Source organism: Doryrhamphus excisus, linkage group LG20, assembly GCF_037039965.1.
Source record: "Doryrhamphus excisus strain RoL-2023G ecotype Guam linkage group LG20, RoL_Dexc_Guam_v1.1, whole genome shotgun sequence".
NCBI classification, from domain to species: Eukaryota; Metazoa; Chordata; class Actinopteri; order Syngnathiformes; family Syngnathidae; genus Doryrhamphus; species Doryrhamphus excisus.
In genome coordinates, this window is record NC_136376.1 from 10,360,983 (window position 1) to 10,387,883 (window position 26,901).

At 40.3% G+C, this 26,901-nt stretch overlaps 2 protein-coding genes across 3 annotated transcripts in view; one reads left to right on the plus strand and one right to left on the minus strand.

Moving 5' to 3' along the window:
- The window catches only part of egln1a (egl-9 family hypoxia-inducible factor 1a), a 21,796-nt gene extending 8,529 nt beyond the window's left edge, over positions 1 to 13,267 (minus strand). The window contains exons 1-2 of one of the 2 annotated variants that reach the window (XM_058058205.2): positions 12,241 to 13,263; positions 633 to 752 (exon numbers count right to left, since the gene is read on the minus strand). In XM_058058205.2, coding sequence (XP_057914188.2) covers positions 633 to 752; positions 12,241 to 12,945 — 825 coding nt within the window. In that variant the 5' untranslated portion in view covers positions 12,946 to 13,263. Of the gene's footprint in view, positions 1 to 632; positions 753 to 12,240 lie in introns of both variants that reach the window. The other variant, XM_058058206.2, reaches the window with a different exon arrangement.
- A 2,042-nt stretch (positions 13,268 to 15,309) lies between these two features.
- tsnax (translin-associated factor X) lies at positions 15,310 to 24,855 on the plus strand. Its single transcript, XM_058058515.2, has 6 exons — positions 15,310 to 15,604; positions 15,938 to 16,027; positions 16,104 to 16,218; positions 16,810 to 16,940; positions 21,803 to 21,912; positions 23,358 to 24,855. Exons 1-6 carry the CDS (start codon positions 15,589 to 15,591, stop codon positions 23,733 to 23,735), a joined length of 840 nt encoding a protein of 279 aa, XP_057914498.2. The 5' UTR covers positions 15,310 to 15,588; the 3' UTR covers positions 23,736 to 24,855.
- The last annotated feature ends 2,046 nt before the right edge of the window (positions 24,856 to 26,901 follow it).

Sequence of the window (26,901 nt, forward strand, 5' to 3'; positions counted from 1 at the left end):
GACTGGTCGCCAGCCAATCACAGGGCACATATAGACAAACAACCATTCACACTCACATTCATACCTATGGACAATTTCATTCATTTTCTACCGCTTTTTCATCACAAGGGTCGCGGGGCGTGCTGGAGCCTATCCCAGCTGTCTTCGGGCGAGAGGCGGGGCACATCCCTGACTGGTCGCCAGCCAATCACAGGGCACATATAGACAAACAACCATTCACACTCACATTCATACCTATGGACAATTTGGAGTCGCCAATTAACCTAGCATGTTTTTGGAATGTGGGAGGAAACCGGAGTACCCGGAGAAAACCCACGCATGCACAGGGAGAACATGCAAACTCCACACAGAGATGCACAAGCAGAGATTCGAACCCAGGCATTCCCAATCTCCTGACTGACTGGCCAACATGCTAACCACTCTCCAACCGTGCGGGCCTTAAAGACATCTTAGCGTCTTGTGACACCCCTATAAATTTTTCCAGTTTCAGTGTTCAGTCCTCTACAGTCACTTACCCAACACACACACACACACACACGCACACACACATTATCATTACAGCTTCATCTTGATTACTGAGTTCAAAGGTTAATGTGGAGGTAACAAGTTTCCTCAACACATCACTCACATACCTTGGCATTCCAATCTTTATTAAGGTAATATATGCATGTGACACAGCGTCCATCGCCGTTGGGGTTATCCACATGGCGCACGTAACCGGTCCCGTTTCCAGGGTAACATGCTACCATTGCCTGAAGACAAGAACATTAAAATGATTATTAGTCAAAAATAAAAAGAAAATAGCCAAAAGCAAGGATATAAGCAGAAAGTACCTGGACCCTAATTATTATAAAACAGGCTGATTGTTGGCAAGGGAGAAAACATCAAAGTGTTATTAAAATTGCGCATGTTCCCCTGCAAATGTGGGTCTGTATGTAAGTGAAATACAGTGATACTGATGTGGTTCACACTGTTGCTGGTGGGCGTTGGAGTGGCGGTACAGCAGTTGTCAGTCAATCACAGAGCACATATAGACAAACTCACACTGAAGGACATATCAGCAATGTTACATTTTAGCCAGTCAGCTTGTAATGTAATGTATCCCTTACTTCTTGCGAGTCAGTGTGGAAACGATAGCCAATCATGAGCTACAACAAGCTTGTCAACCCATTGGGAGTCCGTGGGGGTCAGTATAACACTTCGACTCACAGTGTCAACAGCACTACATTCATCACTCAGCAACTTAATACTCAAAATGTGTACATACCAACATGCCCCAATATGAACTTAAAACTAAAAAAAATCCCAAAGGGCCTTGCGTCTGATCAAGGCATTCATTGGGGTGCTGCAATGACATCAGCTTCTCTCTGGGCTTTGGGCTCCGGGTCTTCGAGACAGAAGCTGCATTACAGCACCATTTTCTATATGAAAACTTTAAAATGTGTTTTTTTCCCATATTGATATGCGTGTCTATTTTTCTTAGGTACAACGTTTGTGTGTTAGTTGCTGTGTGCTGAGTTTAATGTTGTTGGTAAGAATAAACCGTGCGTGTTAAGTAATGATCTCCTGCAATTTCCTATGGGTTGCTAGGCTTGTCATTATTTTTTTTCAGAGCTCATGATTGGCTCCTGTCAAATAAAGAGCTTGCTGGACCTCACTCGTGTGTACCACAATATGCAACTTTGGCATGGACACATGCAGCTTATGTATAAACAAATCTGTTTTATAAATTGAGTGGGTTCAGCTTATATGTACACCAGAATTTACAGTACTATTAGGGATTACAAACTAAATGTTAATGTTGTAAATTGTACTATACTGATGTGGCACAAGGTGATGGGCGAGGAGCGTGTTAACAGAAAAAGATAACCTGTCTGTATGCATGAGCACGAGCATGCTTGCAAGAGACAGAGAGAGAGTGAGAAAGGAGAGGACGCGAGCCGAGACAGAAGAGGAGAGGGCTGAACTTCGGTAAACTTTGACTTCTGGCCTTCTTCCAGAGCGAGTTGTATTTTAATGGTCATGCTACGTGCAGAGCGTGAGGAAGGTTGGCTGATACTCCTCGGTGTCACCCCTCCCTCACATAACTGCCGGCTCAAGCTGCATCGGCTGCATGGAACCTGTTGGTGTCTGGAGGTGTGAACTCCACAAAGTCAAAACTGTGAAGCACAATTTTCCCCTTCAAATTAAATTAATTAAGGACAGGTGTGCAGCAGTCAAGACATATGGACATACTGTATGTAGTGGCCAACTTAAGTTTCCTTACAATGACAGTAGCAGCACAAACCTGATGGACAGCTCTCACTTCTGATAGCGGTAAGACATCTGATTTGAACAAAATGACTACAGAATTGTCCCTTCCCGTTTGAGCGTCTTTTTCTATTAGCTACTTGCTCTTCCACGTTCCTTGGTGGCCCTCATTAGGAGAATGACCGCGTTTGCCATTTGTTTACATTCCACAAGCACGGCTTCTTGCGGCCGACGGGCATTCACAAGCATACAAGAAAAAGCAGGGGTCAGATTCTTCATAATAAAAGTGTGTTTTTTCTCCACATTGCAGTAATCATTTTCCCACACAACTAAACATTTAATGCAATATCATAAACAGCACAGCTAAGCTGACTAGAATTCATACATAGCATTTTCCACAGTGGCATTAAGGGAAAAAATACACATAAAAAACTTTTTTTTTTATTGGTTATAGGTTTTATTATAATATTATTTATTATTATTTTATTTATTTTATTTTTTAAATTTATTTTATATTATTTATAATTAGGTTTTATTATAATTATTGGTTAAAAACCAAAATAACATTGGCTGAGGTAAAATTGCTTTCAATGTGCTCTAGCATCCATGTTCTCATGTTGGCATGAAATCTTAAAATATACAAATGACTTTATTTTAGATAAGAGGCTAAAGCTGTGGTCATAGTTGTATTTGGCACTCTGCTCCAGAGCCAAAACATAAACAGCACTTTATTGTACCATATAGTAGTACAGTCCCACAGGACTCCAATCTATTTCTGGTGGTGATGATGTAATGACACCATTGTCTAATATGCATGATTTACCATAATGTATTTGCATGTAATGGAAATGGACACTGTAGGCAAGAGGAATAACATTGTGGGAGACAAAATGTGAGTAAAAAAAACAAGAAAAGCACAACAAATGTTCAGAACTATAACTTTTTTAAAGTCACTAACCACACGGAGGTGGGTTAGACGTCTAACTGATGGGGTGGCAAACAGACATATCCGCAGCCAAAAGTCATGTGAGATCAAACATGCTGCATGCATGCAGTGTTCTCACATGTGGAAATCATTCAAATGGGGATTTGGGGAAAACCATAATCATCATAAAGGGGAAAAAGTTCAAGAAACACAGATACATGTGGCTGTGGAACCTGTCTCTCTTGTTGCGTACAGCCATATATGAACACGCTCCAAAGTTCAAGTATTATAAGAACTCAAGAATGCTCATGAAAATAGACAATGCAGATAAAATTACCTCACAAAACCACTAAATGCCCCAACCGTAGAAGTGTAAAAGCATTCAATAAACACCATAAATATACAGCCATCATAAGATGGAAAAAGTAACATATACAAGAGGAGGAACATCAGACTCTGAGAACACACGCCTTCACCTGATTAAACCAAAAATGTCTGGAAATAAAGCGGTGTTCTTGCATCATACAATCTAGTAGCAAATATGGACCCCCGAAAAGCAATGTAATAGGGTCCTGCTTGTGTTGTTGAGATCAAATTAATACCCCATTGGAAAAACAACGGAGGACATCTGAACCCCATCTGTCCGATCACTGGAAGTGACCCAGCAACTGCAACTGAACGTATATTTGAGTCCTACAATAAATTTATGAAACAATAGCAGTACCATTGTCTATACAGTACAGCTTGCTTCAAAGGGAACCCTTGTAGGTGACAATGATTAAGTTGTTAGCTGTGAACAACAAGGAACTGTTGTGAAGCTCATTAGTCAGCAGCAAGAAATAGGAAAAAGAGGTAGATCCTCTGACGTTTCTTACACAAACAGTGCCGTTCAATCAGCCAGGCGGCGCTATGTTCTGGAAACTCAAAAAGAGAGTTGACGATACATTTTTGGTGCGCTTATTGATCCAACATTTCAGTGACTGCAGAGCTAAATTAATACTTCTTTTTGTGCTTGGGTGAGTCAAGTTAGCTCATTCTGTAATGGGATCAGTCACCGATACGTTACGGTTGCCAATGGTACAGGAGTGAAACCACATCCAAACACTGCTTGGAAAAATAATACACATCTTTCTGTGTTCATGAAGTATGCTATTTTGAGTCCAAGGTCAATATGTTTGAATTGAATAGAATAATTTGCTTTGGCTGCATCAGTAATAAAAATGTAGAGAAATTATTTTCATTAATAATAATAATAACTGCTGCACAGCCACCGAGTGGTTAGCGCGCAGGCCACACAGCTTGGAGACCTTTTGGTACTCCGGTGTCCTCCCACATTCCAAAAACATGCTAGGTTAATTGACGACTCCAAATTGTCCATAGGCATGAATGTGAGTGTGAATGGTTGTTTGTCTATATGTGCCCTGTGATTGGCTGGCCACCAGTCCAGGGTGTACCCCGCCTCTGGCCCGAAGACAGCTGGGATAGGCTCCAACCCTGTGCAACCCTTGTGGGGATAAGCGGTAGAAAATGAATGAATGAAAAGGATAAATGATACTAGGCTGCACGTTGATCGAGTTGTTAGCGTGCAGGCCTCACAGCTAGGTGACCTGAGTTCAATTCCACCCACAGCCATCTCTGTGTGGAGTTTGCATGTTCTCCCCGTGCATGCGTGGGTTTTCTCCGGGTACACCGGTTTCCTCCCACATTCCAAAAACATGCTGCTAGGTTAATTGGCGACTCCAAATTGTATTAACTAGTCCCTTTAGAAAAAACTAAAAGATGAAGCCTTTGTGAACACTCAAATGCATGTTTTCATTGTTGAAGTGTCACACAGACAAAGTAAAAGCCAGGGCCAATTTTTTGATTCATCTTGTATAGCACATAAAAAACAACAAAGCTTAGTTCCTTAAAAAGGGTGATATGATGTGTAGGAAGTTGCAATTGTTAGCGTAGCACTAATTCATTGTTGCTGTGCCAATCTTGAAAAAAGTGATCTCCAGACATATTTTTGACTAATTTTGCACTCCAGTTGCAATATTTCTGCACCCCCTCTTATAAGACGGCCAAACAATAAGCCAGAAAAGAGGTGTGGCGTGCACACATGTTGGCGCTACTGACATGCAAGGACGGTATAGCGGAAGGAACAGCAGGCTAACACAACCTATAGAGAAATAACCCAACACTCAAGAGGACCCAGCAACACATGACTTCCTCTAGCCCGCTTATGCTATAGTGCTTTAAGATTTAGGTCAATGGTCAACTTCTTTAGAAGAGCAGTCTATAGGTCACAACACGAGAAACAGTGCTGCAGAAGTTGAATATATTTCAGGGTTACAAACATTGTAGTGTGAGATTAAAGATTACATTTTCACTTAGTATGCCTATGACAGTCTAGCGTAGATTACTCTATATAGTTGTGTATGTACTTGAATTTATACAATACATTTGAACCATCTATTCAGGAATTGGCTCAATCTGCAAATAAATATGCCGTCCGTCCGACCCAAAATATCTGTATCTTACTCAATAAAACTGTTGCCAAGTATAATCTGTCTGATGCTACTTTGACTTTGAATAGTTACTCTTGAAATCCTCTTATGTTCACTGTACTTAATATCTGCACTGTGCAAGGTTTTGCAATGCAATAGCTCGTGTTTGTGGTATAACCGCTTGCTGATAATTCATCATTCTGTCTACGCCAGGGGTTCCCATTATGTCAATCGCGAGCTACCAGTCGATTGCAAATGTAGCGGTAAGATGTCTATATAACAAAAGCTATACCTGCACTTGCAAAGGCTAGTTATGTACAACTGCTTGATGCCTTTGCTTCACATCATGAACTCTACTATAGAAATACGTGTTTTTACACTTACGTTTCTTAAATTATTATTTCATGACAAGTTGGAAAATGTGCACATTGCTGAAAACGTTTTTATATGTTGCCTTCACTTCGGCTACATTGTCTTTTGCATAATTATTTTTCCGTATTGTATATCGGTAATGTTTGATTGCTAACTAGACATAATACATGAACTGTGTGTCTAATGAATGCTATGCAGCTATTTCGACAGAGATACTATGTACAGGTTATGTACACAATTATTGAGGAATTATATCTATATTTATCTATATTACCATATTGAACTGAATTGTGAATTATTTTATTATTTATTTTATTATTTATTTAGTAAATGACACCAACTCCTTTGATTACGTGTAAACTTTGAAACTGTGAATTTGACATATAAAAATGAGACTTTTTTCATATATATGTTTCATAGTAGGAGATCAATCATGCCGACTTATAACTTGCTTGCTGAAAAAGGCACCCCGATAAACATGTACAATGTCCACAAATACTCATTTACAAAACATATATTTTTTATATTTAGAGTAGGAGGTAGATTTTGGGATTTGGTCATTGAAAGAAAAATGTGAGCACCCCTGTTGTATGCTTTTTTGTATGCTGTTGTATGCTAAAAGAGTGTATGGGTAGTAAGACATTTAAGTTGGAGAGTAGAAAAAAAAGTTTTTAGTGATAATGCAAATGAACAGAAAGCCTTCAGCATGCAGCTACAGAGAAACAAGCCCACGCCGCAGCCTGTAACCTACTACAATGTCATCAAGTGAAGAAGGGAAATGGAAACAATTACATCAAATAATGTCATGTTTTTCCTCAAATAATGTCATGTTTTTCCTCTATCTTTCCCAATTCGTAATCTGCTTACATTGTGTCAGCTGCATTTGAGGCATTGATATGTATATGCGGCCTTCAGAGTTGTGCAAGTCATGCTCATTTTCACGAGTCACAGTCCAAGTCGGGTGTTTGCTAAGGCAACCAGGGCAACAGGTAAGAAAGTCACATTCTCATTGGTGCTTCACTGCGTGCTGGGATGTGTGCTTGAGAAGAGGCCAGGTGAAAGGCAACTGGATAAGGGGAGAACCCTTAAATAGCACATGGTGTGGCTATCGGTTTTCTGCTTTACTCCTCCCCCACTAATATTTAGTAGCACCAAACTATTGCATCAAATCACTGCTGACATCTCTTTAAAGGAACCTGGCAAGTGTTGAGACTGGAAGAGAAATAAGAGTCATGGACGATGTGTGTATGCACTAAAACAGTTTGGTCTCGGTGTTTCACACTTCTATGTCAAATCCTTGTTTACGTGCACCATCTCTAATTCCATTGTTGGCCAAACGCTGTGCACCTACTGGAGCAATATTGGCCATTTCATCTTTGAGCAGCTACACACGATATCCAGCACACAGAGCTTTATAGTTCTTCCAGAATCTGCACCTATTCAGCTGTATTTCCTTGGATTTTGTGGCTCCCGCAAAAACGGTGTGTTTTAAATTTATTACACCCACGGCCCGCCTGCAGGCACACCCACTCAGCTGTGGTAGTGGTTAAAATATCGGCTTTTAACACACAGCCGTATGTGTTGGATACCAAATCCGATCCAGAAGTAGAGACTGGACAGTCCGATGTTTCTGAGGAAAATAGATTACTTGAAGATGTCTCTCACTGGTAAGTAGCTTTAGCATTTTAGCGTTTTCTACAGCATCAGTCGATGCTAACGTCTATTGTGGCGACTAATTGATGTGGGAAACTGCTATAAGCAACCCCGCTCCCTGTATGCAAGCGCTTTTGTTCCACGACTTACACAAAATAAAGGACGCTGATAAATTGTTACTTACTGCTTGCTCTTCTGACTCTTCAACATGACCGAGTAACATTGCGTTTTATAATGTATGCCTCTCATTCACCCATTCACACACTGATGGTGGAGGCTTCCATGCAAGGCGCCAACCACCTCAACAGGAGATATTTGGGGTTCAGTGTTGCTCAAGGACACTTTGACATGGTCTCTGGAGGAGCCGGGGATCGAACAAGGAACCTACTGGTTACGGGACGACCCCTCTACCGCCTGAGCCATGCCATGCATTAATGAGGAAGAGAATGCTACATGGTAATAGCCGACTCATCAAAACTGGATTCTTCTAGAATGCTAAACAGGTATACTTAGTCTTTATCAATACACTTTTAATGACTTATTTCAGCTTCTGTAGCATGAAACAGTCTCCCTGCCTCTGGTTTTGTCTTCTCTTTTCCATTTATTATTGTTCAGGCTGTGACACGAGTCCTCCATGGGGGGGTGGAGTGTGCGTAGAAAAACCATGCCGATAACCGATCAATGTACAAAGTAAGCGTACACATTCAAGAGAGATGTGGTTTCCAATCGCTTAGTCTAGATGTGTTAAACAGATCCTTAAACAGCTGAACTCTATCTAGGGTAGGGGTCTCAAACACGCGGCCACTAGTTTGAGGCCCCCGCCTTGATATGAAAGTTTAATGTTAGTGCGACCCGCGCAAGTTTGATATGGATGCTGTATGGTATCATGTACCCAGAAAAAATTATTACGTTTGATTAATGTTCATGTTAAAGGTTAAATAACTGTTAATAGTTATCCTCCCTATCCGTGTGGAAGTGGTAAGTTTTTGGCTTTTTAAGTTTCAAGGAAATAACTTGGAGGCTACCGTTTAGGTCGCTAGCTCTCTAGTTTGCGAGTTAGCATGTGTCTCAAGACCCTGCAGTTGCGCAATATTTTGTAAATAAAAAGAGTATAAATGTGACTATACTCATGTTTTGTCATGTCTACAGGGCTCTAATAATGCTTTGTTAATTTTAATCTGAAAAAAAATAATTTGTCTAACCACCAACTATATGTGGTTTCTTAAGTTTTTATTATTTGCCGTTTTATTATTTTTATATTTATTCATTACTGATTGATTTTCTTTATTCTTGATTTGTTTATTTTATTTCTTATAAATGTAATCTAATGTTTTATCAGAGCTTTTCTTGTAGAAAATCGGAACCAAAGCAAAGTTTATTCATTTTTCTGTTTTTAATAAATGCATTTTTTTTTTTGGAAAACCTGATGCAGCCCAGCCTTGCCCAGACCTTAGCTCCAGTGGCCCCCAGGTAAATTGAGTTTGAGACCCCTGATCTAAGGTATTTAAATTTTGAAATGCATATAAATTCACGCAATCATTTTTTTTACTTTTTCGACGTTAACATAGTGATACAATTCAACCAAGGTGGATTTGGGTGATACTGTACAAGAGTGTAACGTTAGAAACAGATGACTAATTGCAGGGGCAACTGGAACAAGGTTGAAAAGTGTCAATAAACAGTTATTTCATGGAAAAGACAATTCACTGAAAGTGAAGCCGCCCACAGCATCCTCTCACCCCACACAGCTGACATGCAAACGTCAGTGTGTGTGTGTGTGTGTGTGTGTGTGTGTGTGTGTGTACCAATTGAAGCCTGCCACCTTTGTATAGCGTTTTCAGAGGTCACGGTCAGCTACACAGTTCAGTCATTTATCACCGTTACAAATGTTTTCCACATGAGAATCACTTCAAAGATGTGCAGCATCTTAAGAATAAAAAAGGGAAAATAAATATTTGTTAAACTGCCGAGCTAACTCAAACTACACAACAAAATATAAACTTTGCTTGCTTTTGTTTTTGCTCCGATCTTTCATGAGCTGAACTCTAAGATCTAAAACACTTTCTATGTACACACAAGACCCATTTCTCTCAAATATTGTTGATAAACTTGCCTAAATCTGTTTTAGTCCTTGCCAGTATCCAGCAACTTTGGACAGCCATTGAAAAGCAGTGGACCAACATTCCACAGACCACGATCTGTAAACTCATGAAGATGATGTGTTGCACTGTGTGAGGCAAATAGCTGTCACACTGTGACCCCACTCCCACAATACCCAATACATTAAAACTGCATATTTCTGAATGGCCTTTTATTGTGGCCTGCCTTAAGTACACCGCTGCAATAATCATGCTGTCTAATCAACATCTTGCCATGCCACACCTGTGAGGTGGATGGATCATCTCAGCAAAGAAGACGTTCTGAATAATACTGTAGAGAACTAGACCTTTGGTGTTCATTGAAAAACTGTTGCATGTTTGAGTTCAGCCCATGAAAAATGGAAGGGTTGAGTGTATATATATTCAAGGCTAATTAGATCAATTTTCAGTTGGTACAGTGAGAGAGGGAACAAATCAGAAAACTGCATACATACTATTAAAATGATTTGCATGTTGATATGGTAATATTAAAAGCAGTGCAGTGCACTGTGCGCCGTAATTACCATGTCAGAAATCACTGTCAAAGGTTAAAGCATTGTCTGACTTCACAAAGGGCTTGCAATTAGTTTTGACATTATAATTAATAGGGGTAATTTGTTTTTAAATGTTAAATAACGGAATTATAAGTGGATGTGGGACAATGTTGTGAAATTTAAATACATTTGTAGAAAAAAAAAAGTTTGACATAAAATCCAAAAACGCTCTTTTTGATGCAAATTTTAAACAAAACGTGGGGTAAAAACCTTCACAAGTTAGACAGTAATCTCGAGTTTTTATCTTTTGGCTGCTTTGAGTTTGTGATACTATTACTGAGAGTGGTTTCAGTATCGGTATTTCTTTGTTCTGTTAAAATCACTCCCTTAAGACCTTTGGCGAGTATCCTGATCACAAGTTAAATGGTAACCACGCACAGAAAAAGTAGAATTTACTACAGGGCTGTTTATTTGGACATTAAGAATACTGAATAGACATGAACTCAAATTGGAGGAGACTGCAAACTGGCCAAGACGAGACTTAAAACCAGGGGAGACAGAGCCTTTTCTGTGGTTGGCCCCAAGCTATGGAACTCTCTCCCCTCCCAAGTAAAAAAGCCCCCCAACATCGAAAGCTTTAAGTCACTTTTATTCTCTGGCTTTTAACTCAAAGTGAGTCGTATGGTCCTGTGTCTTTTAGTTCTTTCTTTTTATTTTAATTAGTTTTATTTTTTTTATACTTTTATTGCTTTGCTTCTTGTTTTTAATATTTTAATATATATTTTACTATTTTATTTATTAAATTATCTTTTAGTTTTGGATTATTACTTTTTATTTTACTAGTCCGTGCAGCACTTTGGAAACTCTGTTTGTAAAATGTGCTATATAAATAAAGTGGATTGGATTGAAAAACATTAGGTAGATGTGTACTGTGTACAAGTGTATTGTTTTGCAATCTGTGGAGGTGGGAAAGCTTTAATATTAGAAATAGATGAAGGCAATGTCCCATACATCCTGGGCTTATTATCTATCACTTTGTTGTCACATGTTTGCAGCAGCCTAGTGGTGTTACATTTGCTTAGCTGTGTCTGAGCCAGTCTTGGGACATTGTTTTAGCTTAACATAACAATAAAGTTAACTTGCTAACATATGTAATACTTAACTGCTTAATAATGCTTTTATGATGCATTTCATTGCTGTTGTATGGTTTAACCTTTGGTTTCATGTGTTTATCAAGAGTAAGAGTGATATACTGATATCTACTTTAAAGCAGTGTATATCACATTTTTCACATATTGCATGGTCTTAATAGTATACACAGGTCCAAGTCATATACACTTGTTTTTTTTTTCTTTCTATGACATATGTTTTCCGAGCTAAAATGTAATGAAAAGGGTATAAATTATATAATGATCCCAAAAATGTTCCAGGGATGTTCTGCCAGGAACGATCATGACTAATAAGTCATTTGTTGAAAGGTACGTTTAACCACCGCGTTTACACTTCTGGTTTTACAATCAACTGATGACTTTCACTCTGCTTTCTGTTGGGTGTTGCTATGGTTACGGTCGCATTTGATGACATCATATCCAGAGTTTTGTGGTCTCTTGGTGCTCACGTCTGCCTCGCTCAGGACCAGAGCCCCCTGGCAGGCGGACGGAGACCCACCTTTCACTCAGTCTCGGTTCGGTCCTGCTCTACTGTGTTCATACTTGTTTAAACAACCCGTACTAGAAATCGGACCAAAATTTAAAAGTGTGAACGCACCCTTAATGCATTGCAAAGATAATAGAGGAAGCTGCAGGTTGTACGAGTGCTTAAGTTCCTGTGTGTACATGATTGGTTTGAAGTTGGTTGTTGGTTTGAAACCCGCAAGCACACTAAGTTCATCAATTGAAAGCGGACATCCGTCTACTTACTTTAGTCCTTCCATTGATTGTGTAGTTGCCCAGTTTGCCGTTACAATGTCTTATCAAGTCGTCCATGCGTGTGGTGAGAAAGCGGATCTTCTCACAGCCTTCCTCCTTCCCGTCCACCCAAGTGATTTTATCCCCACGGATGTCTTTCGTGGAGTCACTTTTTTGACTCACCACCTGGCCGTCCGTGAACCGGCCCGTTTTGTGCAGGGCCTTGACGTCCTCCAGGATACTTAGTCCAGTCTCTGTGCCCAGAAAGTTGTCCACAACACAGATGCCGTGCTTGTTCATACACGGGACGATGTACTCCGTGGCCAGCTTCTGCGGGGATGAAGTAGTTTGTCCGTTAGGTGGGGAGGTATTATTGGAGCCCTCCTCGCTAAGCCCATGTGGTTCTATGTTTGTGGTTTGCTGCGTAGGAGCACTACTGTCCGCCAGCTCCGGGCTATCCTTCTTCTTCGGGCATCTATCCGGCGTCTTCTCATCCCCGGGTGGCTGCTCTTGCTCGGCTTTCTGTTTGGGAGGCTGCGTCTTGTCCGCCTCCTTACAAATGCGCTTGTGCTCTTTCCAGTGCTGTTTCTGATGCTCCTTGCTGCAATAGAAAGAGCTGCGACACCTCCCACACTTCAAAAGGTTCTCCATTTTCCCACAAAGTTCACAGTACTGGCGATCTCGTTCCAAGTCGTTCTGCTGCTGCTGCTTCTCCATATTTGCGGCGACAAGGGGGTGCACTGCGCCTTTAATTCCAATCCTTCACACGCGCCCTGCTAACCGACAACTTTGGACGCGATCCACCGCCTCTGCCACGCTACGCCGGGCGAAAGCCGAAAACAAGACTTAAAAGCCGGGCATTTCATAACACTCGCTACTTCTTCACATCTTGAGGTTAAGAAATAACGCGACGGTGTATGGCTCGGAGGGAGCAACGCGGCCTGGGTCGAGGTCTTCATGAGGCATTCCTGCTAGCTAGCTGTGGGTCCACGGACAGTGCATGGCGACGTTCTGTGTTCCCAGTCTGTCTGCGGCCAACCCACTGTGACGTCACGGAGAAGCCACGCCCTCACCTTCGCGCTGAGTTCGGGGTCGTCGGACAGCTGAAAACACTGGCGACACGTGCCAGTCGTAAATCAAAGACGATGCCAAAGGAGGCGCTAACATGATTTACATGTAAGGAACTAAAAAAATAACCTATTTGCAAACCGTTGCTCTTGTTGTGATATAAATACGGGACGATTATTCTTTGAGTGTGCCTGTGCGAGTTGATGAGGAGTAGATGTGGGCATTTGGATCGATCCAAATGCCAATATTAGTGATACATAGGTAATACCTATCGATGCTAGCGTGATGTCATCGATATTTTCAGTCATCATCTATATTTTCATAAATGTGTTTGTTCGGTGTTGTTCAAACATGTATGTTGTATTTTTTATTGTTATATTTTAGTAACTTAGTGAATAATTCAATGCATACAAAAGGGGCATAAAGACAAATGATTTGAATGAAAGCCAACTGTAGTTTTGGCTTTTGTTTACTTAATTTGTACTCTTTATTTTGCTCAAACAATTTTATATAGCAACAGTGAATAAGGGGATGAAGTTATTATTTTGTTGATATGTCACCTTATAAAATTAAACAGTACTTATACTGCATATTGTTACATTTTAAGAATAGCCTAAACTCTTTGTCATGTGTTATATTCTAGTTATAACCATGATCATTAAATTAAAAGAAAAAATAACAGAATCATTCAGTAAGCTTGAAAAATGTAAACACTATTAAATGCTATTGGAATCAGTGATATTTGCCCATTTTCTACTTGAAAGTCCACTGGGGAGTTCCTGAAGGCAACACCACTCTACGTCATAGCACCGTGTTGTCTTCATTCCTGACCTGCATTTGTGACATTCCTACAACTGAAACTGTAACTGAGCACTGTATTTAAAGCTTTCTTTTGGGGACAGTTTTGGATTCCATGAGTGTAATGACAGTTAGAAAAATCTATATTTGCAACCTTACCATACACCTTGTGTAAACAGTCCTCATTTTCAATGTATACAATGCTGCAGTGCATGAACTATATTTAAAAATACGCTGGTCTCTGCAGTGGATGACAACATGTGCACCGTGCAATGGCAGTTAAAGTCAAGTAGGCACCGGTCGGCATGTTGCAGGTAGGCAGTCTGCAACAGTCCCCTGGAAGAGGAGGGGTTATGGAGTCATTTGATCAACAAAGGTTAGCAATCGAGAATAGCACTTTGTCTGCGATCTTGTGTTCTCTGCACAGATGAGATTCTTGCTGCCCAACAAAAGAAAAAACATCACGTTTTGAGAACTAAAAATGTCAAGCTAGGATGTGGTACCGTCATATGCTTTTATTTTGATTGCCGAATACAGGAAGTGTCGTCGAGCTTATCCGAGTGATGCCGATGGTTGTTTTTTTTCTTTGAGATTTTATTTACATTTTTTTATCTAGACAAAATTAAACACATTGGCATCAAGTTTAAGTAAATCGTGCCAGAACAGGGTAATGCCAAACAGACAGGAAACAAGGAAATACAAGTATGCATAATTAACAAAATAAATGTAAAAAAAGGAAAATGAAATGATAAAGTAGGTGTTTCGTACAAGATTCTGAATTGGATGAGATAGATCCACAGCCTGTTTTTGTCTGAGGTGGACAAAAAAGAAAGCTACATTGTGAAATACTCCTTGCTCACCTTTTGAACCCGCTCATATACAAAACAGCACAGAATACAAGTTGGACTACCTCCAGGTTCAGGTTTTGGACAGGTGTGATACTACAAGTGTTCATGTCCGATGACATTTCAGACGCTTTAAATTACCTGTAACATTGGGTGTAGCTATGGTTTCTGATTATAATGATTATAAAGTCGATTTTTATTAAAATTAAATAATGACGCAAGCACAAAAACAAACAACTAAACTAATGCTGATTCAATAAAAACCCTATTAAGAACTTTGAGGAAGCGCATTTGGATGAATGCCCTACTTTTCTTGAATGACTACATATCCCATGATGCACCGCTCCACACACTTCCGCCGATGTAGTAAAAGGACGCAGAGGCCCCGGAAAAAATAAGACTGTCGGACTGCCTGAACAGAAAGAACACGTAGAGTTAATTATCTGTTCAATCACTGTATATTTATTTACATTTATTTACAGTACAGCCGGTGATTATAAATTTTAGATATAAATCCAACACATTATTCAGGCGATCTAATTAAGCCCCCAGTCAAGTTACAGACTGCGCTAGCTTGCACACTTAACATTATCACCAGTTTAAACAGCTCAACTTCAACTAGTTTGCAGTGTATAGCAACGCCGAAGGTATGCATAAGCGAGAAGGTAAGTTCAGATTTTGAAACTCTTACTTACTCACTCCAGTTGCACATACATATAACCATCTAGCAGCTAAGCTAACATCAATTGGTACAAGTGTATTTCATGTTCGTTGTTTGTTTACACTACACTCCGACAAAATGTCACCAATAGCAACATCTAATCAGTGTAGGACAATGCATTTCTTTCAAGTCTTCATTGTATCCCAGATCAAAACTCATAGGGACAGAGCCTTAAGTGACTATTTTGATGATACAGTTGAAATGCTTCTAGAAAATTTGATAGTGAAGTAGTCGCAACATAATCTGTCCCTTTTCCGCACTTTTCCCTTTTTCACAGCTGAAGGATGTCCGCATAAGGTTACTGATGCAGCTCAGCATTGTGAAGCAAGTGCTGATGTGTCTTCGCCTGTCATTGCAGCCTTCAAAGGTAGTATCTGCATCCTTTTTGGATGGATGACACATTTCACCTGAATATTTGTCATTTACGTGCATTTTCTTTAAAGTCTTCCAGAAGGAGCTTGACACCAAACATGACAAATACGAGCGCCTTGTCAAGATCAGTCGAGATGTCACCATAGAGAGCAAGAGGACAATTTTTCTTTTGCACAGGGTGACAAGGTACGTGTATGGAAATTGTGTTTGTCAGTGAAGTTGGAAAGAAGTCTTAACTGTGTGGTCACGTTAAATCCCTAGAATCCCTTTGCTCTGCTAGTATGGTTAAGTGTAACAATTTTCCACAACTTAAAGGACTAGCATTAAATTACACTTTACACCAACTGTACACAATATGTCTCCAATGTTGTCCATGAAGATGCATGCATTATTCATTATCTTGCATTCTCAGCAAAATGTGAGAAACAAATGTTGACACAAAGAAACAGATAAATCTTTCTGTTTTGTTCCTTCCCATCCTTCTTATGCTTGGACATCAACAAGTAAAACGCAAACGCTGACCCCCAAGGTGGGTTAGATTGCAAGGTTTATAGTACGCCAATGATGCTTTGTGCACTGCCACTTCCATATTACTGATATTATTATCATTCATAATAGCGATGCCTTAGTTCAGTTTGGTTGGCTTCTGGCTGTCCTGTTATCGACATACAAACGACAAATCTTGTTACAAGATCTGGTGACACCCCTAGAAAGACCTAATGTTTACTTATAAGGTAACATGCAGAATATCTTGTCTGTTTTTTTTTTAATTTGAAGTGTTCCAGATGTTGAGGTGGTGTTGAATGAGGCAGATGGAAAACTGGATGGAGTGAGACAGAAAATTGGTCAGATTGCTGAAGAGCTGAAAGGAGAGGATATCTTTCAGTTTCACAGAGCGTTCACGGCAGGTAAGTTTTCATTTGTGGTGCAGACATTGTTTGACAAAGACATTTTTGATCAGAGAATATTTGAGCATTGACATCAAACATCATTGTCAAATTTGCATTATTGGCCTTGACCCATGTGCAAGCTTTATGCATACAGATAAATCTTTGTGTTATTATTTAGTAGCATCAACATTTGCCTTTTTTGCTTTGCTCTATTTTTTTCAATTGTCGTTTTTGATGATTTTATTTCTACAATGTGCCTTGGGCCCATTTATAAAAAAAAAAAAAAAACGGTCCGCAAATGGTGTGTCTCCGTCCTGTTGTCTTTCGTGCTTTCGCTGGCCATGACTCCCACTAGTTACCGGCTGGGCTACATACTTGTGGAGTTGTTTTGCACCACGGTGTTAATACACACTACCCGGGCTTGTGGAGGTGACTTGCATGTCCGGCTCATTGATCCCGCCTTTTGTTTTTACTCGGTGACCAAGTAAATGCACAATAAAAAAACACTTAAAGGGATAGTTTGGGTTTTTTGACATGACATCCCCATCAGTAGTGTAAGTGCATCAACAGTGACTTATACCCCACTTGGTCCCGTGAGCCAAGTTCTGGTCAGATTTCCATGATGATAATAACTCAGACATACAACGAGCCCGGTCATTAGCGTAATGCAAATGTGCAATATTTCCATCACTGCCTCTGTTACTACCTCAATCATATTTATTTATTTAACAACCCAATACAATACACTCATATGTGACTTTACTCAGCTGTATACACCAGTCATTATTTGCACTATGACCCATTTATCATTGCACTAAAATTAATATATCTGCAATATGTCTGCTCCTGCATATGCTCCTGTGCAATACTATGTGTATATTTTGGATATCTTGTATATATCTTGTTAAATTGTCTTTTTTACTCTACTTTTATATACTTTTTTTTAACTTGACTACTGCACTGAAAGGAGAAGCTCTCCAATCTCGTTGTACATCTTGTATAATGACAATAACGGCCATTCCATTCCATGAGGAACGCAGTTCCGGTTAGTTGGTGGTGCCACTTATGTAAAGATTTTGGCTTCTCATGAGTTTGGACAATTTTCATTCAATGTTTTTTCTTTATTTTCACGACTATTTACATTGTAGATTCTCAAAACTATGAATGAACACATGGAATTATGTACCCAAAGAAACGTGAAGCGCTGCAAACCGTTGGTGTTCTCTCAATGAACTTCAACTTCATGAGGTAGTCACCTGAAATAGTTTTCACTTACAGGCGTGCCTTATTAATGGGATTGGGACCTTCTCTTGTGCTGTGTGTGTCCACACTTTTGTCCTGTACTCGCTTATAGTACTGAAAACTGCTAATGTTGAATACAAACAGACATGATAGCACATGACTCTTCAGTCCTACCACTCTAGTATTAACTCTCGTGCTCTAATTGGATGGTGTTGACTGGTTGTGTGAGAGCGTGACCTTGGTGCAGGACTGCTTTTAAAACAGGAACACCCTCTGATAAAGTTGTTTTTCCACTTGTATCACTATCAGTTTTTTTGTTAGCGCAGCCAAAATGTCTACAGAATTTGAGGCAAACTGTTTCTGGGAGCTATGGTTAGCTGTTATCTAGCTTGTGGGGGGAAGTCATTTTTAGATTGTAGTCATTCTGGAATCAATGCTGCATCCTCTGTGACGTGACCAGTGGCAGTTCTCACCAATTAGACCCGCTTCCCTCTCCATTTTTTATCATCTTTATTAGAGCTTCCCTGCACGGGCTTTGCAGCTAATCTGGACATGGAGTCTCCAGGCATGGTGTAGTGGCTCCACTTGTTTCACAGATGGGCCATTAAAGATATTGAGGGCAAAATCTGAACCTAATTGCTGCTGATAACAGGTCAGTGCTGCACTTTGATAAGTGCTAAACACCGGCCCAAGACATACTGTATGCAAGTGGTAGGGATTTTCCACAGTGAACCATCCTGCCAGTCAAACATATACTCTATACGGGAGTGTTATGCAATTTAGTATTGTGTAAAATGCCCCTACTGCAAAGGTCTCAAACTCAATTTACCAAGGGGCTGCTGGATGGAGAGTCTGGGATCCATTGTGTATTGCTCAAAAAGGGGTTTCAAATATTCAAAAAAAATAGAATATATTATAGCGTCCGGCATGCCTTGAGGCACTTATTTTGTGAAAAGTTGGTTGTTTAGAATTAACATAGTTGGTGTTGATTATTCCCCATCGTAGTTAGTGTCCCGATCAAATATTGATATCGCATATTGGTCCGAAAATTGGTCCGCGCGCCAGTATCTGATACTGACACTTGGGGGCATGATACTGGGTCTGATACCAGACAAACCATGTGATGATCTTATTATCACATACTATTTAATCATGAGCTTATTATCACGTACTATTTAATCAAAAGACCATTTTGTTTCCTGAAAATTTTCAGTTTATTACATGTATTATATCTAAACAGTGTAAACACAATAATTTCAAAAATATTTCAACAATAATATTTTATCGACATTCTTATCTTATCAATGTCTGACAATTAAAGTTCCATTAATCTAGTTTGGGCAGCAAAACAAACGCTGTGTGTTCACGCTCGTGCGCTGTTCTCTGATTGGTTGTTTCACGGGCACGATACCAGAGCAGCGCGCTCTGAGTGATACTGGACATGGTTAAACTCTATATTTTATCAGTATCACTGCCCTGGGCTTTGACACAGTATCATTTCGGCCTTTTCTCGTATCATTCATGGGTGGTTTCTAGGGTACAGGGCCAATTAATACTGTAGTATGTGATAATGGATTATATTGGCCTGCATCTAAAATCTCCTATAATGGCATTCTGATACAAGCAGTCCATTACAGACTCTGCGCCAGAACTTGCAGAACCCTCATGATCACAACAGTGTGTGCTAGCATGTTTAGCAATGGTTCAAGTGCTTCATTGAGCGAGTCACATTATGCCGATTTTCGATAAAACTATACACCAGATGCATCAAGAAGTATGTCTGTTTTTGACATACTGTGACTGACTAGTATTATTCTGTTTAAGTAATGAATCAAGCTTAACACTTAAACATTCCATGCTACCAGACACGTAAAAAGGATGTATCATCTATGCTGACATTGGATCGGCCGATGTTCAAGGCCGTAATATTGGAATCAGTGACATTGCAGCATATTCATGAATGATCAATCTTCCTTTCTATTGGCTACTTCTGCACAAGCATGTTGGAAGCTTGTGACAAATAAAGCATGTTTTATTACATGCATTAGATATGTTAACAAGCATAAAGAACACTTAGTGTTGATTTTAATACATTTGATTATCATTGCGTCAGTGTAATACAAAGTTTACAACAGGGGTCTCAAACTCAATTTACTTGGGGGCCACTGGAGCTCGGGTCTGGGTGAGACTGGGCCGCATCAGGTTTTCCAAAAAAACAACAAAAAAACGCATTTATTGAAAACAACATTTTTTTAAAAAATTCGCTTTGGTTCCAATTTTCTACAAGAAAAGCTCTGATAAAACATTCCAGTGTACTCAAATATCTTACTTTTTATTTTTCTACACAAAATAAGAATAAATAAACAAATCAAGAATAAAGAAAATCAACCAATCAGTAATAAATAAATAAATATAATAATAATAATAAGAAAACGGCAAATAATAAAAACTTAAGAAACCACATATAGTTGGTGGGTAGACAAATTATTTCTTTTAAAATTAAAATTAACAAAGCATTATTAGAGCCCTGTAGACTTGACAAAACACGACTATAGTCACATTTATACTCTTTATTTACAACATATTGCGCAACTGCAGGGTCTTGAGACACATGCTAACTCACAAACTAGAGAGCTAGCGACCTTAACGGTAGCCTTCAAGTTATTTCCTTTAAACTTAAATAGCCAAAAACTTACCACTTCCACACGGATAGGGAGGATAACTATTAACAGTTATTTAACCTTTAACATGAACATTAATCAAACGTAATAATTTTTTCTGGGTACATGATACCATACAGCATCCATATCAAACTTGCGTGGGGCGCACTAACATTAAACTTTCATATCAAGGCGGGGGCCTCAAACTAGTGTCCTGCCACATTTGGCCCGCGGGCCGCGTGTTTGAGACCCCTGGTTTACAAGAAAGGAACCATGCACAGATAAGTACTGTTCAACTGCATTGGTGTTTTATCAGACATTACAAGCACGTAAACAAAGCATCTTTCCACCGTTAAGGTCTACTAAGAAATGTTAACTGAACCTTACATGAAAACATAGATGACGTGTATGTTTCACCTTCTTTGCAGGATGCTACAGTGCTAAAAAAAAAAACAAAAAAACAATCAAGTATGCTTCAGCTGCTCTCCCTTATGAACCCCAGACAGAGAGAGAGAGCAATGCATGTTAGACCGAAGTAGAGGCGAAGCACATCCTCGTACCGGCTGTGCGTCGCTCACTGTGGTTAACTGGAGTGAGATAGTACGCCCCTTTGAAGTTCAATTGCTGCTTCAAAAGTAAACTTCAGACACAAAGTCTTCCGTCCTGTGATTATTTGATTGTTGTTTACACAGCCAGAAAACAAATGAGGGGTCATCTCAGCCTGCACACAGAAAATGGCCACTGTTCAATCACAAGACAGTGGCAGGAAACCGGTTTGAATCACTATCTGCATCTATGATCTATACGCTCCAGATAGCCTCTAGTGTTTACGCACTCTCGGCTTGATATGCATTCTTTTTTTTTCTAGTTTTGTGTAAATCCAGTGCAAAATTGCATCACTAGCATATATAATGCCAGGCGATGCAGCAGCTGTGGATGCTGTTGCATTTATTTCTTTGTTTTTTTTTCATGCATCAGGAATCCAGGAGTATGTGGAGGCCGCCTCCTTCCACTACTACATCCGTCATCGCAGCCTCATCAGTCTGGAGGAGATCAACGCCAAGCTGGTGTTCATGAAAGGAGACAAGGTATATTTGTAAGAGCGGAACTTGTACAGGATAATGATTTAAATGTGGCAGCTCAGTGGTGTATTATTTAACACTGCATAAGAGGTTTCTAGTTGGGAATTCCGAGTGGAATTTGCATCCTCTCACAGTGCATGTTTAGGTTCTCTCCTGCTTCCGCTCACACTCCACAAACATGCTTAGTAGTTTGCTGAAGACACTGAATTTCCTGCCTCTTAACAGAATAAGTCCCATATTAAAATGATGGATTTGTTTTGAATGACTACAAGACATGCTGGCAAAGACACACATAATTCTCTCTTTGAACATTTAGAAGATTTCATGTCCATGTTAAGTTCTTCTACTTTGATTTTCAAGGCCCGGGGCTGGGAAGAAAGAGACCTCTTCTACAATCGCACTATGGTTAGAACATCATACACTGGGAGACACTATTGCTTTATTTGTAACCTCTGCCAAAGGCAAAGTGCATGAGTTTATGTTTTCAGTTCTTTGTATTCTACCAGCCTAACTCAAAAACAGTGGAATCAATTTCCACATTGGACCAATTAAGATAGCATTACATTTTGGTTTAAAATTAGATCCACAGAACAAGGCCAACATGATGGAGTATCATTTATTCATTCATTCATTTTCTACCGCTTATCCTCACGAGGGGTGCTGGAGCCTATCACAGCTGTTTTCTGGCTAGAGGCGGGGTACACCCTGGACTGGTCGCCAGCCAATCACAGGGCACATATAGACAAACAACCATTCACACTCACATTCATACCTATGGACAATTTGGAGTCGCCAATTAACCTAGCATGTTTTTGGAATGTGGAGGAAACAGCAGTACCCGGAGAAAACCCACGCATGCACGGGGAGAACATGCAAACTCCACACAGAGATGGCCGAGGGTGGAATTGAACTCAAGACTCCTAGCTGTGAGGCCTGCGCTCTAACCACTCTTTCACCGTGCAGCCTGAATTCATTATTCATTAATTTTCTACCGCTTGTCCTCACGAAGGTTGCAGCGGTTGCTGGAGCCTATCCCAGCTGTCTTCGGGCAGGAGGCGGGGTACACCCTGGACTGGTCACCAGCCAATCGCAGGGCACATATAGACAAACAACCATTCACACTCACATTCATACCTACGGACAATTTGGAGTCGCCAATTAACCTAGCATGTTTTTGGAATGTGGGAGGAAACCGGAGTACCCGGAGAAAACCCACGCATGCATGGGGAGAACATGCAAACTCCACACAGAGATGGCCGAAGGTGGAATTGAAGATGTGTGGCCTGCACGATAACCACTTTTCCGCCGTGCAGCCCAGCCTAGTATCATTTATGTTAATTAAATATGCCATATGCACCATCCACTGTATTTTGATCTGAATATTGTAACAATCACTGTACTGTAAATTGCTCTAATTTTCTAACTTGTTTTCTCACTTGTGTTGCCCTCAGGGCTCTGCTGACACCCTGCCAATGGGAGCACAGGTCCTGACCTTCCAGGTGATGCCCTCAGACTACCTGCTCGGCATAGCAGACCTGACAGGAGAGCTAATGCGCCTGTGCATTAGCAGCGTGGGCAACGGCGACATCGACACGCCCTTCCAGCTGAGCCAGTTCCTGCGCCAGATCCACGATGGTTTCTCCTTCATCGGGAACACTGGTCCTTATGAGGTGTCCAAGAAACTGCACACGCTGCGTCAGAGCCTGGGCAAAGTGGAGGACGCCTGCTACACCCTAAGAGTCCGTGGTTCTGAAATTCCCAAACACATGCTGGCTGACGTCTTCTCCAGTCGGAACGCTCACATGGACCCGGAGGAAGGTGTGGTCTAAGTCCTTTACAATCTTTCCTTTAATTTAGCCCATCTTAATATTACAATGCCCTGCTAAGGGGCTTTTGTATGTTTATTACTTTTTCATGTTACAATAAAAAGGTTGCAGTAATTCAAATGCATTTTTTCTCAAGATAAAGATATGATGACTTCAGCATTCTGCGCCAAATATGCCCTGCTTTGCAAGACTTTAGGTTCCTTTGATAACGTGTGTGTTTATTTTATTTCGCTCTCTGCCCTTCCTCTATCATGCTCAGATAATCTAAGGTAGAACATGTGACCTTTGTTCAGGCCCATTCTCTGGCAGCCTCCTGACGCACATGCACGCACACATGCACAAAACAACCCCTGTATTCTTAGCACGGAGCAGAGCATCCCCCCTCCTGTTATCTCATCACCTATAAGACACGTCACTTGTGTCTGTAGTCTTTGCTGTATAAACTATGATCCGGTGTTGAAAAGATGATTTGGGAGTTTTCAGTTTCATAAATTGATCTAACAACTTGCAGAGTGTCAGCATGAGGCGTGTTTACGTCAAACTTCATGTTGTGATGAATTCTTTGCATATTATCAAATAATGCAATTCTACATTTCACTCCTTTTAGCCTCAAGATTAAATAAAAGGGTAAGTCTGCCATCTGCTGGTAGACATCAGTACTGATGTGCATGGAAAATGCAGTCGTTGGTGTGGGGGGTTTGATAGGAGTAATGACCTTTAAAAGACATCAGATTTTTACAAACACTCTTAATAATGTTAACAATGTATTATTGTGGTTGTAATTTACAGTGTGTAAAATTGCAGCATATACTAAAAGGTGTTTAATATTTTGCATATCTTTTGTAGCTGGATAAGATAACAAAAATAAAATCAATTGCTCCAAAAAATAAATGCAGGGAATACTTAAATCCCATATCCCGGAATCCAGTCAATGGAATATTACAGTTGAAAACATTTGATTGCATAGTGTAATACAACAAAAAAATGTTGTATTGACCCCTGGCTATTGTAGAAATAAAATAAACATTATCACGTTGAAAAATTGAAAATATTGAATATTTGAACAAGATATCAAACTAATCTTCTGAAGTTAGCATTTTTTTGACTGGAAATAAAACAAAGAAATGTGTATAATATCAAAGTGGCCTTCCTGCCTTTTCATTTTATTAGCACATCTGTCAGTGGGAAAGAAAGGCTAGTCTTAGATCTAAGGGTTTCCTGGGATCTCCTGACCTAGATTGGGTCACTGGTTAACTCCTGAACAGCCTGTTGTGCAACATGGCGGCGGCGCTGAGGAAATATTACGTCACAGAGATACTTGATTGGGTTCAGGTCTCAAAAATGTGCGGCCCAGTCAATATAGCATCACACTTGACCAGAAGCACCCCAGGGACTCATCTCCTGGTATCTTTTTTCACTACTCACACAGTACCTTCTTACCATGGATGGTGAGTATGGATTTGGGGAGCTACACTGAACAATTTGTGAGGGTTGCAGGTAATGTCTCATATCTCTAACAAATACTTAAACTTGCTGATATAGTTAATTTTAAATCAGCAAAAATAAATGCATAAGGCTAAAAATAACCAATTAGCTAAAAATGTCATCCAATACTTCTCTACAAGAGAGGAGAAATATGATCTCAGGGAAGAACTACATTTGAAACACTTCTATGCTAGGACTACGTTAAAAAGCCATAGCATTTCAGTATGTGGAATCAAACTATGGAATGGATTGAGTAAGGAGCTCAAACAATGCACAACGATGAGCCAATTCAAGAAACAATACAAGCAGTTGATGTTTGCTAAATACAAGGATGAAGAGTCTTGAACCAGTCATGATGTGCTATACATATCACTATATTGACACTTACTATGGTACCCATTATGTCATTGGATGCTCATATCACCTTCTACTTTGGTACGGGACAAAAAAAAAACGTTAACTATATTAGGAAAGCAGGAGGGCGGCACGGCGGTCGAGTGGTTAGCACGCAGACTAGGAGACCAGGGTTCAATTCCACCCTCGGGCATCTCTGTATGGAGTTTGCATGTTCTCCCCGTGCATGCGTGGGGTTTTCTCCGGGTACTCCGGTTTCCTCCCACATTCCAAAAACATGCTAGGTTAATTGGCGACTCCAAATTGTCCATAGGTATGAATGTGAGTGTGAATGGTTGTTTGTCTATATGTGCCCTGTGATTGGCTGGTGACCAGTCCAGGGTGTACCCCGCCTCAGCTGGGATAGGCTCCAGCATCCCCCGCGACCCTCGTGAGGAAAAAGCGGTAGAAAATGAATGAATGAATGAAAGGAAAGCAGGAAGTGAACAAATGTAACAGTTACTGATTGTAAAAGTACCAGATGGAGGGGTAGGATTTAATAAGCTTTGCTTCTTCCTACTCCTTTTGGAACTGTGAACTGATTATGGGATGCACTCAATTGTAATCTGATGCATGTTCAAATTAAATAAAACCATTACCATTACCATTACAATAGTGAGATCACTTGTTCTAATTACAAAACAAACCCGGAAGAAGACAGGAAGGATGAACATGGGGAAATGTCTGATTGGAAAAATGCCGTATTTACACCATTAACATTTCGGTCATTACTGGATATAATGATTAGTTATGCATGGTATCTTCTGCTGGGAGCAATTCAACGTTATAACCTCTCAGGCCATAAGGTGTCATCTAAGTAGTTGGCTCATGCTTGCCAAAGGACACGAAGTGCTCCTAATCTTGAATGCGTAGCATGTGAGCTCACTCGACATGCAAGGCGAAGGGGATTTGCGCTGGCCCACATCTTGGCCTTCTTAGGCCGAGGAGTGCAGACAGCACCCTGTTGTGTTGAGAAACTGAGCCTTTCATCGCTGAGTCTTGTCCATCAAGCGTCTGCCAAACTGAATGCATGAAAGGAGGCAGGAAGGAGGATGAAAAGACTTCATTGTCTCCAGAGTCTTGGTCCTGTTTTCTCCTCCTGCATTCCTTCAGTGTAAAAAACGTTTGGTTGTTCTGACATGTAAACATCTGAAATGGAACCACGCTTCTAGTTGGCATTTTATGCGGCATAACATAACCCAACCACAACATTGAGTACTCTTGAATAATATACAGTGATCATTTATAATACTGTAATACATACTGTACCCTTCAGAGGTGGGTGGGGGGA